Source organism: Macrobrachium rosenbergii, chromosome 54, assembly GCF_040412425.1.
Source record: "Macrobrachium rosenbergii isolate ZJJX-2024 chromosome 54, ASM4041242v1, whole genome shotgun sequence".
NCBI classification, from domain to species: Eukaryota; Metazoa; Arthropoda; class Malacostraca; order Decapoda; family Palaemonidae; genus Macrobrachium; species Macrobrachium rosenbergii.
The window spans coordinates 12716057-12729175 of record NC_089794.1 but is presented as its reverse complement, the minus strand read 5'-3'; the positions used below and the strand labels follow the sequence as shown (position 1 = coordinate 12729175).

The window sequence follows — 13119 nt, the reverse complement described above, 5'->3', positions numbered from 1 at the left end:
AGAAGAATACAGACTGAAAAGGATAATATTGAACCAAGGTCACGTGAATAACCTTGAATAATTTCAACGTAGAATGTTGCAACGGACGCACACGAGTTTGTAATATTGGTCATAAATGGGAAGATTTTTCTGCATTAGGAGCGTATTTGGTGTTGATCAGTAAATGTTAAATTAAGATGTTTAATACACGTTGCCAAATATACAGATTGTAGAAAAGATAAGGTTCAGACCATTATCACTTCTTTACGGAAAAAAAATGCCAAGACTAGATACAGTGTTCGAGATACTGTAGTTTTATGTATTAGAAAACCATCAATATTAATCTGTATTAAGAAAAAAATACAATATAATTATTCTGGTCCCAATAAATCACCGTGAAAGCAAAAATTCCCGAAAAAACCGAAAAGAAGACGAATGAAAGGAGGACATGGAAGAAGGTGTGTGACTTGTTGTTGTTGTCCAACTAAGCGACCAAGTGACTACTACTGTTTCTGTTATCGCCAAAATGAAGGAAATTGATCGCTGAGGTAAAACAATTGACTCATCAATTTCTCATCGACGTCCAGCCAGTCGAGATGGCGGGATTGATCAAGAATCAAATTCTGAAGCACCTTTCCAAGTGAGTGCCCGAAATCACGGCCCGGAAATGGGCCTATTGTTGTCTGGAGTGATGTTGCCGTTGCAAGCCATTACCCAGTAGGCCTAGGGTACGGGGCATTGCCCACGGCTATGGTAGAGCAGCCCTATCTGGTGGGATGTTAGGGGCATGGAGTTGGCCGTTGAATTCTCTTTCTCTTAATGTGATCAGGAAGTAGGCCTATGTCTAAGTTAATAGCCTAGGCATATAGTCAAGGCTTGCTAACCTAGGCCTAACGTGCTGCTTAACCCAATTTTGTTATTATTTCTCTCGTAGACCTTGAAAGGTAGCCTAGCTTAGGTTTTAAATCCAGAGAATAGGCTAGGAATAGTCTGCCGAGGGCCAGTTGCACTCTAGGTATGTCAGGATAGGCCTAAGCTTAGCCTAGGCCTAAACAGTAACTTTAAAGCGGATAATTTAATGTATGGGCAGCAATTTATCGTGCAGGTCACTGTCTCAATTACCCCCCCCCCCCACAAACCTGCTGTAAACATTATGGCCAGCATAATCCTAAGGCAACACAAATTAACACCTTGTTAATTCAATTGTAAAGGCTAGGCCTAGTGGCAGTGAGTGATTGATGATGATACTGGGGTAACAGTGATAGATTAATATCCTGATCGTGCCAAATGAATAAAACGTAATGGTCAAATTGTGTTTTTTCCTCATGGAATGTGAAGGGTGAATGAATAGACTTAACTTAATATTTACTGAACCAGATAGGCCTATGGACATTTATAGTTTCCTGAATACATAGTTGGTTTGAGTAAGTTGTGTATTTCCTTGAACATTATTTCCCTAAACATAGCCTAGTGCTTGTGACAGATTAGCCAGTGTACAACCAATTATATTTTATTTGTGACAAAATTTATTAATTATACCATATTGAATTTTAATCATTTGTATTAGGAGCCATGAGATTCCATATGTTAAGTAGCTAAATGAGATTTTTGCAGTTTAATATATGAGAGGTGTAGTTTTTTAGTTAATGTTTGATCTTTCCAATTAGGTGTTTGAAAAGGTTAATGGCAGAGTCTCAGACAGAAGTAAAGTGGGTAATTCTAAGTATTAGCTCTGCGCCTGGTTTTACCTTGGAAACTGGTTTTTTATACACTTTTAGGGCTTTTGATACTGGCAGTGCATTTGTTTGTTGTCGGCCAAATGGAATGCCCCTTCACCGTGTTTAGCACTGGCCCCGGCGGGGGGCGGTACCGATACATTAACAATTTATTGCACTTGCCGAACGGGATATGAACCGTTCCAAACAGACGTGTATACCCTTGCTCTGTCTTGTGAAGATCACTTATAGAAACCCCTTGTTGGATGGACTTGAGGGGTTAATTACAGGTTAATTACATTCATGCAACAAAAATTGAAGGTAAATCCATGATTAGCAACCAAAAAAACTGTAGAAAAAGTCAAGTTAGAATGAAATCGCTGCTCCGGAGCTACTACTTAAATCTTCTGTAAAGTGTGCATGTTAATGCATCGGAAGCTCTGTTTTTCTTTAATTTAGTTTTCCTGCTGTATCTTATGGATTAGGCTAGCTTCATTTTATTTTAGCCAAAGAAAATTTAACTTGTTAAGTAATTAGTTGTGGGTATTTTTAGCCTCCTCCCAGAGATGCCTTCAGCTTGTCATTGGGTTTTGAAAATGGAATATTGATAGTCAGAATAAATTAGTTATAATAAATCATACTAAAATTTTTATGATTGACATGTAACCTCTACTGGATGTGAAAAGCACTGTACTCAGTGTTCTAGAATGAGAAATCTGCACTTTACCACAATGTTCATTAAGCACAATTTCTGAAAATGGCTAAGCAATGGTGATGAATGGGCTTCCTATGTTTCGCTTGTGAGCAACATAAAAAAAAAAAGAATTACTTCTATTATTTGTATTTACCAAGCATGCAATACTGTCCTTGAAAAGTTAAAGTATGCAGTCCAGGTCTGGGTTAGGTTAGATTAAGATGTACCCCAGTACACTTTTTAGCATCACACTCTTAGCAAAGGTTAAAGGTGGGGAGAATGTCCAGGATGCCTAGCCACCCCCAGCCTGCCATTTCCCTGCCAGGTAAATGCAGTTTCCTAGGTGAAGTTGAGAAATATCCTTGTAATTATGCTAGTTGCCTTTTCATGGTTTGTCATATGTTCCTTTTCTTTCTTATGATTGTTTGTGATTCAAAGGAGGTGATGGCAAAGTTTCTGATTGAAAGGGTCAGTATTTTGATACATTAGGCTTGAAGAATTGTTTAGGTTTTGAGTGCTGAAAATTTGCACCAGAGTGTTATTGACACATGGAATAATCTGTATTTTGATGCAGGATGTGGCTAATAACCACTGTACTGCTCATGGCAGTTTACTAGCTGTATGCTATACACATCTGCTTCAAATCATCAAAGTAAACCACTTGATTTGGTCAGGGAGATTAATTTGGGTTGTTCCCCCATCTTTTTCTTTGCTTTCTTTGATTATAGTAAGTTGGGTCAGTAAGTTTTGGACAAAACTAATACTCTCCACCCAGTAGCATTTGATATCCAGGCTTGCTGCTGCTAAGGTTTAGTCACTCAACAATTTCCATGGAGGAGGTATCCTTCTGTCCTTTTGTGGTCTACTCCTTCCTGCTTGCTAGCTGTTGGCTGACAAACCACCACCCACTAGAGCAGACTTTTTTGGTTAAAATATTACCCTGACTTTCTGATAAGAGAAAATAATCCCTTGAAGTCACTCACTATGGTTTTGCACTTATAATCATGCTATTTTTTCCTGTTTTCTAATGTTTTCTGCAGATCTATTACATATGGTATTCCATGTGACATAGAGTGCTTACAAAGATACTGTGAACCAGAAAATCAACATGTATTTTGTATGTTATATAATAGATTTACAATTGATCATGATGTAATGCAACAAAATTAGAGTTAGGGCTGTCTTTATAAGGATTAGACTCAGAAGATGAAGCTACAAAAGTTCAGGAAGCTTTAGAAATGTTTGCAAATGTGCATGAAACAAATTTCCACTTGAAGATGTATGTGTGCCATCCTGTAAATGTAGTTATGGATTATAATGCTGTTCTCATGTGTCTTCTGACCATACAATACTGCACTGCTCAGTTTTGCTGGTATGTACTGTGTGTTTTTTAAGTGGTACCCACTTTACTGTTTTTTGTTTACAGTAAATTAATCCTTATCATTAAAGGAGCACTTTTAAATAGGATTTTATGTAAGTCTGTAATTGTATTCTTCTCTCTTATAGGTTTGCCAAAAATGTCTCAGCAGATAGTGTTAATGTGAGCACACTAAAGGGGGAAGGAGAACTGAACAATTTGGAACTGAATGAAACTGTTCTTACTGATCTTCTGGAATTGCCTACCTGGCTCCGAATTGCACGGGCTCAAGTTAACAAAGTCAATCTGAAGATACAATGGACAAAACTGAAGAATGTCCCTATTTTAGTGGTGAGGTTTAAACATTTTATAAGATTTTTAGTTTGGATCTATCCCATACTTCTGCCATTTGCAGTAAAACAATTTTTTGGTTTTACCAATTCCAGAAGTGTATAGGTTAAACTTTTATATATACAGTAGCCCCTCAGTGTATCAGATACTTTTGAGATATGCCCTTATAAGTAACAATATATCCTACAGCTAACAGTAATTGTGTGTGCAATTTCTAGCCTAAACTAGACTGCATTTGACATTTATGCAATTGAAAAGCTTTATTGGCAAAAATACATCATGTCTAAAATGGTATCCTTGGCAAAATCCAAAGTAAAATGAAGCTGATGAGTAAAGAAGTCTGATAAGTTGAGGGGATATTGTATTGATCTTGCCTCTCAGGTTGTCTTTACTGGAGGGATTTTGGTTATCCTTAAGCTCCTACTTTTCCTTAAGACCAGTAGGTATAGAGGGACCCTTTCTTCTGCGCTGAAATTTTTAAAAAAATGCTCCAAGGAGCTGTGGAGACCAGTTCTTGGTGAGTACTTGAATGTGATGCCCTTGAGTACCAGCAGTACATGTGTCATATGTTGCTGTTTTGCCATTTGTTTATTTTGTTTATGATGATGTGATTAGATAATGCCTTGTACAGTAAATGTCACTTGCTTCATCCTGTTACATAAAAGTTAAGAGGAGAATCTTATTAGAAGTTTATTTTTAGTGTCATTTTAGAGGGCTGAACTCATACAGGAAAGAACTAAAAAAGTTTTTAGATTTTTCCTTTTTGATATTTTCCCTCATTTTTATTCATAAATGGCTTCCAAGAAAAATGCAAATTCATCTCCATTTATTTGCAGACATTGGATGAGGTACAGGTCGAGATGGAAACGTGTCAGGAGCTTCGGTCCCAAACGAGTTCTAGTCCCTTGCCGTCGTACAGTTCTGGGGGAAAGTATGGCTTTACAGATAAGGTGATTGATGGCATGACAGTGACTGTCAACTCTGTTCTTATCACGTTCTCAAGTCATGCATTCCACGCTACTTTTCAGGTAAGCTCTATATCTTGATCCTTGGCTTTGTGGAATTAAAATAACAGTTACAGAATTCACAGTTCAGTATACTGTATTGGGTTACTGTTAAAAATGCTTAAAGAATTATTTACTGTACTTCATTTTCCTTGAGTCATGTGCTCATACAGTAAACAAACCATATGAACTTTGTTTCATCACAAACTTGTCAGATTTATGGAGTCCTCTGTTGGAGTCCAAATGTTTACAGGTATAGATATGCTTATATTGTGAAGGAGAAAGAGCAGAGTAGCTAAAAGTGACTCTTATGTGAGTGCATCTGCTAACCCTTATAATTCTTTTTATGTCTGTATTGATTTTGTTACATTAGAGCTTTTTTGTTTGTTAACTATGTATTGTGCCAGGTACTGGTATTGGTTTTTATTTTACTCTTCTTCATGAGTGGGATATTTTATACCAGAGTAATTGTAATTGGTTGGCCCAATTATCAATTGTGTCTTGAGTGCTGTCCATATTTAGTGTACTTTAGGTATTTTCTTGATTTACATCTTCATAAATGTATTTTATTTTTTTTTTTTAATATTACCTATGCCACTTGTGTAATGTTTGTGTTGTGGCTCTTGTGAAATGTTATGGAATGGATCCTCTCTGCTCTTGTTGATGTCAGCCCTATCACAGAATCATCTGTGAAACTTCCCAGAATCCAGAATTGGTCTGCTGACCACTGGGCTTGCTGTGAGAACAGGAAGTAATGAGCAGGGAAGGGATAGCCCTCTGCCACTTAAGTTTTTGTTTTGTAAAATTTGGTTTCATGGTCAGCCACACTAAAGGTTGGGCTTCCATTGCCATGTCATTTGCTCCTGACTGTTTCAAGATGCATACTGCTATCAGGCAAAATTTCATTACTGCCCCTTTTGCCATCCTGGCCTTCATGCCATCTATCTATGCAGTACTTTGTTGTCCCTAAATAGTCTTACTTTCTTGTAGCAGCTCTCTGGTTGCATCAACTTGTTAGATCCAGAGCAGCAAGACAGCTCTGTACATGGTCAGACCAGAGGCCTCCATTCAGCTGTTTTTTCTTAAACCCATTAATCATGTTCAAAGTGCTAACTTCCCTCCCTCATGGGTTACAATCATTCTAAGAGAAAAAGTGGGAAGGGTGTTTACTGCTTACTGTTGGGTTGAGTTTAGCTACTCTGCTTCTGCTTACAAGACAAAAATGCATGTCTTGGGACATTTAGACCAAATGAAGGTCTAGATATGATAAATGGGTTTGAGAAAATGTGGTCTGTATTATACAAATTTAATTTTTTATCATGTGAGTCAGAAAATGGTAATGAGCTTTTATCATACTTTTTGTCACTGCTATTATTATATTTTATATATATTTTAGGCCTTTTTGCATATTTTATTGAATGTATTATAAGATTTTGTTTTGTCATATAAAGTTACTGAAAGCTATTGCTTAATTACCCAGAGTAATTCATTTAAACCCCTTTTGAACAAGTATGAAAAGCTATTACAATGTATTACAGAATCTTCATATGTGAATTAAAATACTTAAAGTATCAAAAAGAGAGAGAGAGACTTCTGGTTATGTACAGGTAGTGCTTGAATTATGATCATTAACCTTACGATAATTTGATTTTGTGGCGGGCTAACGATAATTCAGTTTTGTGATGGGGTTAGCAATTAATACCGATATGAAAATATTTAGAAAATATATTAAATTTCACATGGGCGCAGGCAACGAGAGAGACCAAATAATAATAGACCAACTTTTCCTCCATCTCTTTATCCTATCTTCTAGTTAAAAAGGTAAAAGAGAATGATAAAAGTATTGTTAGTAACATTATACTCTTGCATAAATGCGTACAGCCACAAACAGCCGAATGAGAAACTGCAGTTTTGCTAATAACCGAATTGGATAACAACAGCTGTTTTGCTTGTATTTCAACCATCGTACAGTAGTAAACAATTACTGTAGTTATGTTACAAATGATGTTAAGTAGAATAGGACCAATATATTTTTAGATTATAGTCTTATTTTGCTATAGAGAAAAGATCGGCAAGGAAATATACTGCTAAATTTAAGCTGCAAGTTGTAGCTGAAGCTGAGAAAACATTGTTCAAGCTGCTAATGACTATAAATTAACGTGCATTGGCAACATGGATGAAACTCGACCGTAACTAAAATTGGAGAGAAATGTATTTTAATCAAAACTACTGGGCATGAAAGAACACAAATTACTTCTGTTTTCATGCCGATAAAAGATAAATACGTAAAGCTTGTATTATGATGAAATCAAGCGAAAATAACGAACGGTATCTTCATTTTTTTACACAAAACAAACATGTCCCCAATGGCCAACGTCATCTATTAAAAAAAAAAAAAAAGCTAAATTAATTTCACATTGGGATGTATTTAAGTTATATTTCGATTTAAAAACACTTTGTATAATGAAAAATAACCTTGTTCCATATATAAATAAAATATCTAGAGATTCATTTACTTTTCTTGCTAGCTAGAAGCAAGAAAAGTACTCTGAACTGAGTTTAATACGGCGAAATAAACTTAACGAGTAATCGATTTCCAAACCAAAATATTGATCGCTGTGACCGCAATTTATAATAAAACAGAAAAATGAGAATATACATACAATATTATTGGATACAGTGAAGTAAAGCATAACTTTTTAAAAGGTCCATGGAAAAGATGCATATTCATTATGTTGATGTTTGTACATAGTAATACAATATTAATATGTGAATATAGAGTACAGTATAATGTAGTTTAGTCTTTGTACATGTGTACAAGTATACCATAGTGTAGGCTAAGCTAATTCTTGTTTGTTATTCAATTTCCCCTTTTATTATGAGTCAGTCTGCATGAACCTCCCAAATTACCTGATATAATAATTACCGTACCATATATTTATAGGGTATACTTTATAGTGTAGTGTAGGCTAGACTACCATATATGTACAGTATAAATGGTACTGAATACCCTAGTGTAGGCTAGGCTATATTCGAGATATGTTTTTTCTAACAAACTGGGGTTTTTGGAACCTAACCCATCATAATTAGGATAATACCTGTATTATTTTCTTATATAACCTTGCAAGTTTCATTGTGTATATTCAGAAAAATTATAATCTTGGTGTAGTGTACTATAAATGTAAATGACTTTGTGTTCAGTCATTATTTCTTTCCAAAAGTAATATGAATTTATGATCTAGTGATGAAAGGAATGATTAGTTCTCAAGTTGAATATTGACTACTGGTGTACCTTCCTGTACATTTATCAATAATTAGGTATTGTGTGCTGTATATTCTTGGGTAATTTGTGATGCTGTAACTTTTCAGGGAGCATTATGTGACTAAAATAAAATAATTTCAGGATGCTTGTGATTTTGGATTGAAAAAATGTTTCATAGAGAGAAGGAAATTGTTTTGATTCCATAGGAAAATGGTGACAATATTTTGTGCTGATGATGATTGATATCCCTTTCAGCTCTCTAGAATAGTTTTAGATTCCAAAAACCCCAACTGGCAGAAGGCTGACTTGCGTATGACACGTCTAAAGGAGCCTGAGAGGGGAGAGCTGCTGATATTCAAAGAGGTGTGTTTGTTATTATCTCTTTTTGTTAGGACAGAAGTCTTTCATGAGACACATATGTTATGTGCTGTTATTCATTCCTTACAGCTAGTTAATCGGATACTGTATTCGTAATGTGGTTTTCTACTAAATTTTTATGTATGAAATAAGTTATTTATTTTAATGACATACTAGAAATTTCCTCTTATAAATGTAGAGATTATTGTGCAAAATGCTATGTTCTCAACAAATTTTGTTTTTCATCTTTTTGGTGTGGTTACTGTCAATGTATAAATAAGTGAAGGTCCATGTTGTAATGATTTGACTTAATTTATTGGACACATTTGTTTCATAGTGGTTTTCATTTATTCAGATGCACTTCCCTTTTCTCAGTTCTGACTTTATCCCTTCATACATGGTTTTTCTGTTCTTTGAAAGCCTCTTATCCAGTTAATGGGCTTTCTGAGATTTCCCTCGAATTGTACACATTATTACAGATTATCTTATAATTACTACAGAATTACAAATTGATTTTATAATTACTACAGAGAACATTCTTTTTGTTTGCTCCACAATGTCATTAATAATTATGTTTTTACATCAAATTTTCCCCAAATGAGGTTAAGTACAAAATGAGTTCCCTTTGCTTTCATTTGCCTTGTGTATTTTCTGCCTGAATTCTTGTTGGAATAAGTCTTCATTTTTGCACTTTTTCATTGATTTCCTGGTCTACAATTCTCAGATTAACTGCACCTCTTCCATTTTCATCACATGTCTAAACCACAGTAGATGATTCTAGTATAGCTGTGGTATGTTTTGTAACACTCGTTAATTTCCCTCTTTTAGCTAACGTGGCAAACTCTTCGAGTGGAAGCACGGTCAACTAAGGACCACTCTTTGACCCCTTTGAGGTTAATCACCAATCAAGCTAGATGTAGAATTACCATCAAAAAGAAAATGCATGGTAAGATGAGTTACAGGGTATGTTGTCAGTGGTCCCCTTTTCATTTTCATATTTCTTGTCTCACATCTGTTTTTCTTGTCTCCTTTTGTGTATGCACAAAAAGACAACAATAGTTTCTTGTGTTTAGAAGCAACCTTTACTTCACAGGGGATTCAGCTTCTTGGGCACTACTATCCTTTTGCTATGCCTTTGATTAATGCAGAAAAGTTATTATGGTATTTTCTATAGGCTTTGAAAATAAGTCATGCCATTTATGTAATTCAGTAACAGTATATTCTAGATGTTTTCTTAAAAGTGGAATGTCACCTCTTTTGCAGATTGCTCTGTTGTGGCTTGTCGTCTGGTCTTGCTGATGGATGACCTTCTCTGGGTTTTAACAGACTCTCAGCTCACTGCTGCATTCCATTTTATCGATTCCCTCTCTGATCTGGTGCGCAAGGCTACGCAACAAGCCCAGAAAACCAAAGCAATTAGGAAATTAGAGGTAAGATTTTTCCTGTGAGAATACAACCATTGCCTTTCATATATAGAGTATCCTTCAGTGCAAGCTGGAACAGCTGTTGAATCTTGGTAACAAGGTAGTTCAACTAGTGGAGATCGGGGTAGGAGTGTTAACCCCTCACTTGCCTCCCTCTCTCCACTGCACACTTCTCTTCTGGGAGGTGACTGCCTTGCTCTGCAGGTCAGGGGGTTCGCTTGCCTCCAGCAGATCAAGCAGACTCCTTCTCCAACTGCTTTCATGCCAGCAGAGGCTGTTCACTCCAGAGGATGTGGAGGCTTCTCCTCTGCAGTTTGATCCATCAGTCTGCTGGCTAAGGAACAACTCTCCTATAGAGAGACTCCTCCTTGACGGTTTCTCTTTCAGTGCTGCAGAGCCCAGTGTGTTGGAGTTCATAGTGATTGCATTCCCAGGCTGTACCTTGGCTAAACCTATGGCTGAACTCTCTCACAGACTGCACTGTGATAGGTATTATGTCCTTGGACAAGAAAGCGATGTACTTGAGGCTGTTGGTATCCAAAAGGAGGACTTACTTTCATGGTACACCAGGTCTCCAACCGATGGTTGAACCTGGTCTTTCAAAAGAAATGTAGTAATCTCTCCTTGTTCTTTAGGCAGGTATTCCATGAGAGTAGCCTCTTGCTACAGAGCAGTTTATTGTTGGGCTCACCTCTGCATTTTCTTCTTGGGAATGTAGAGGCTGTGTTTTGCTGGGTCCTTCAGACCTTGTTGGGGCAAGGCCCATGTCACTAAACCTTCAGGTTCAGCAAAGTCCTCAACGACTGGTGCACTAAAGAAGCCTGCGCTTCAGAAGCTGAGACAGGAAGCTCAGTCTTCACCTAGAAAGGGTGGGGAGTCTTCCCAATCCTTTTGTCTCCTTTCCAGTCAGTTCAGGAAGGAATTAGGTCATTGAGCATGATGATCTCTCTCCCTCACTACCATGAGTGACGGGTTATTTGTCATGCCTTTGGGCAAAGTGGCAGCAACAGGGAGCAGAGTGTTGGGTTAAATCAGACCTCTGAGATAGGTATAAGTTTTTGTTCAAGGATATCATTCCACCCCTGTTTATGACATTGATACTGTTCCCAAATTATTCTCCAGATTTGTGGAAATTTCAGGCCATGTTGGCAGAGGTGGAAATGGTGATGTTGATAGGTACCATGGAAGCTTCAAATTGTTGGTCTCCAAGTTTTTACAGCTGTCTTCTCCTTGTAGAGAAACCCCTAGGGGTATAGACCATCAGTGCACCTAGCTGCAACCCATTTTGTTCCATTTACTGTCCCTCCTTTCATATTCTCTTTCTTCCATCTTACTTTCCACCCCTTCCTAACAATTGATTCATAGTGCAACTGCAAGATTTTCCTCCTGTTACACCTTTCAAACCTTTTACTGTCAGTTTCTGTTTCAGTGCTGAATGACTTCATAGGTCCCAGTGCTTGGCCTTTGGCCTAAATTCCATATTCAATTCAATCCTTGTAGAGAAGGCAGTTGGGGGCTAGAGACCTGTCATTGACCTCCCAGCATTGAACAAGTATGTTCGACAGACTCATTTCACGATGAGAACTGAACATTCAGTGTTAGATTCCATCAGAAAGGGCAACTTCATGCTTTTGAGAAGTATACTTTCAACTACCCATTCATGAGGAGACTCAGAAGTGCCTCTGCTCTTTCTTCAATGTGCTGTGAACTGTTGACCTCTCGGGTGTTGACTTGGGAATTTTTCACCTTTAAGCTTAGGCTAGGCCCATTTAAAGGATATTCACATTCTACGGTAGCCGAATGGTTGGTTAGGTGTGGCACAGTAGCAGGAAGAGCCTTCCTGGTGAGCATCCTCAGGGAGGTAGCAGCACAGTTCCTGTTGTAACAGGAACAACCCACTCAGCTGTGAAAGTCGGTCCTAGGTCACTTATACTTTAGAGAAGTATGTACCTGATGGGAGGAGTCACATTATGTCACTTCAGTGGCAACTAAAGTAGCATTGGTCTGCCTTTTGGGATCCACCTCAACTCAGAACACATTGGTTCTGAACAAGAGGTTGAAGAGTTTCTCCATTCCCTCCCCTGAGACTTCATTGGTAGACACCTGGATGAGATGCTGTTGTCCCTGGTCCACATCCATAAGTACTGTCTAAAAGGAACCTACTCCTTGAGGCCACAGTGTAAGAGACTTTGTTTGTACAGGTAGGTGCAAGAAGGCAGTGTCCAAGAACACCTTATTTTCATACCAGTAACTTAACAAGTAATTACATGGCTATAGTTTCTAAATCATGCGACAGCCTCTTATATAAAAATCGCAGTAGTGTTTCGATAGTTTAGTGTAGGTGACAAGCCCCGCCCACTATGGGAGTACTGGAAATGACTTAGCAGACAACCCCATTCTGTTTCTGCCAACTCACACGTCAACATCACAGGTTTGCTGCATTCCTTTTCACCAGTTTTTTGGTTATTCTTGTTGGAATTCGGTGAAGTATTGTCGCTTTTGTGTAGCCTTCAAGCTTTTATTAGCTTTTGTCAACATTTTTGCCTTAGATATGTCTGATTCGAGGGCATCTAGTTTTTGCTATTGTAGCGACGTTTGTAAAACTAGACTGACTAAGGCATCTTACAATTCATCTTACAAGCTTCTGTTAGCCTAGATTGTAACCCTAGGCCTAAGCCAGATCTTAGTCCTGCTATTCCTTCTTCCCCTATTCCTGCCCTTTCTCCTATCCCCAGCCCTCAATCCACTTACTCCCGTGCCTGGCTCCCATGCTTCCAACCCCGATGCCATTGCCAACCTTGAATCCAGGTTTGACAAGAAAATAAACCTGGTAGTGGATACTGTCTGAGTTAGGGACGTCCCTGAGAGTCTTAATGGACAAAGTGTTTCAAGAAAAAGTGCATAGTGATTGTAAAGTGTCTAGTGATAGTGCAGTGCAAGTGGAGGAGGTGGCTACTCATCCCGCCGACTCTCCTA

At 37.7% G+C, this 13119-nt stretch overlaps 1 protein-coding gene across 4 annotated transcripts in view; it reads left to right on the top strand.

Moving 5' to 3' along the window:
• The first annotated feature begins 406 nt into the window (after window positions 1-406).
• Window positions 407-13119, top strand: part of LOC136834753 (bridge-like lipid transfer protein family member 3B) — a 126973-nt gene continuing 114260 nt past the window's right edge. For all 4 annotated transcript variants that reach the window (XM_067097359.1, XM_067097358.1, XM_067097356.1 and 1 more), the window contains exons 1-6: window positions 407-619; window positions 3895-4096; window positions 4933-5124; window positions 8618-8725; window positions 9548-9665; window positions 9983-10149. In XM_067097359.1, coding sequence (XP_066953460.1) covers window positions 576-619; window positions 3895-4096; window positions 4933-5124; window positions 8618-8725; window positions 9548-9665; window positions 9983-10149 — 831 coding nt within the window. In that variant the 5' untranslated portion in view covers window positions 407-575. The remainder of the gene's footprint in view (window positions 620-3894; window positions 4097-4932; window positions 5125-8617; window positions 8726-9547; window positions 9666-9982; window positions 10150-13119) is intronic.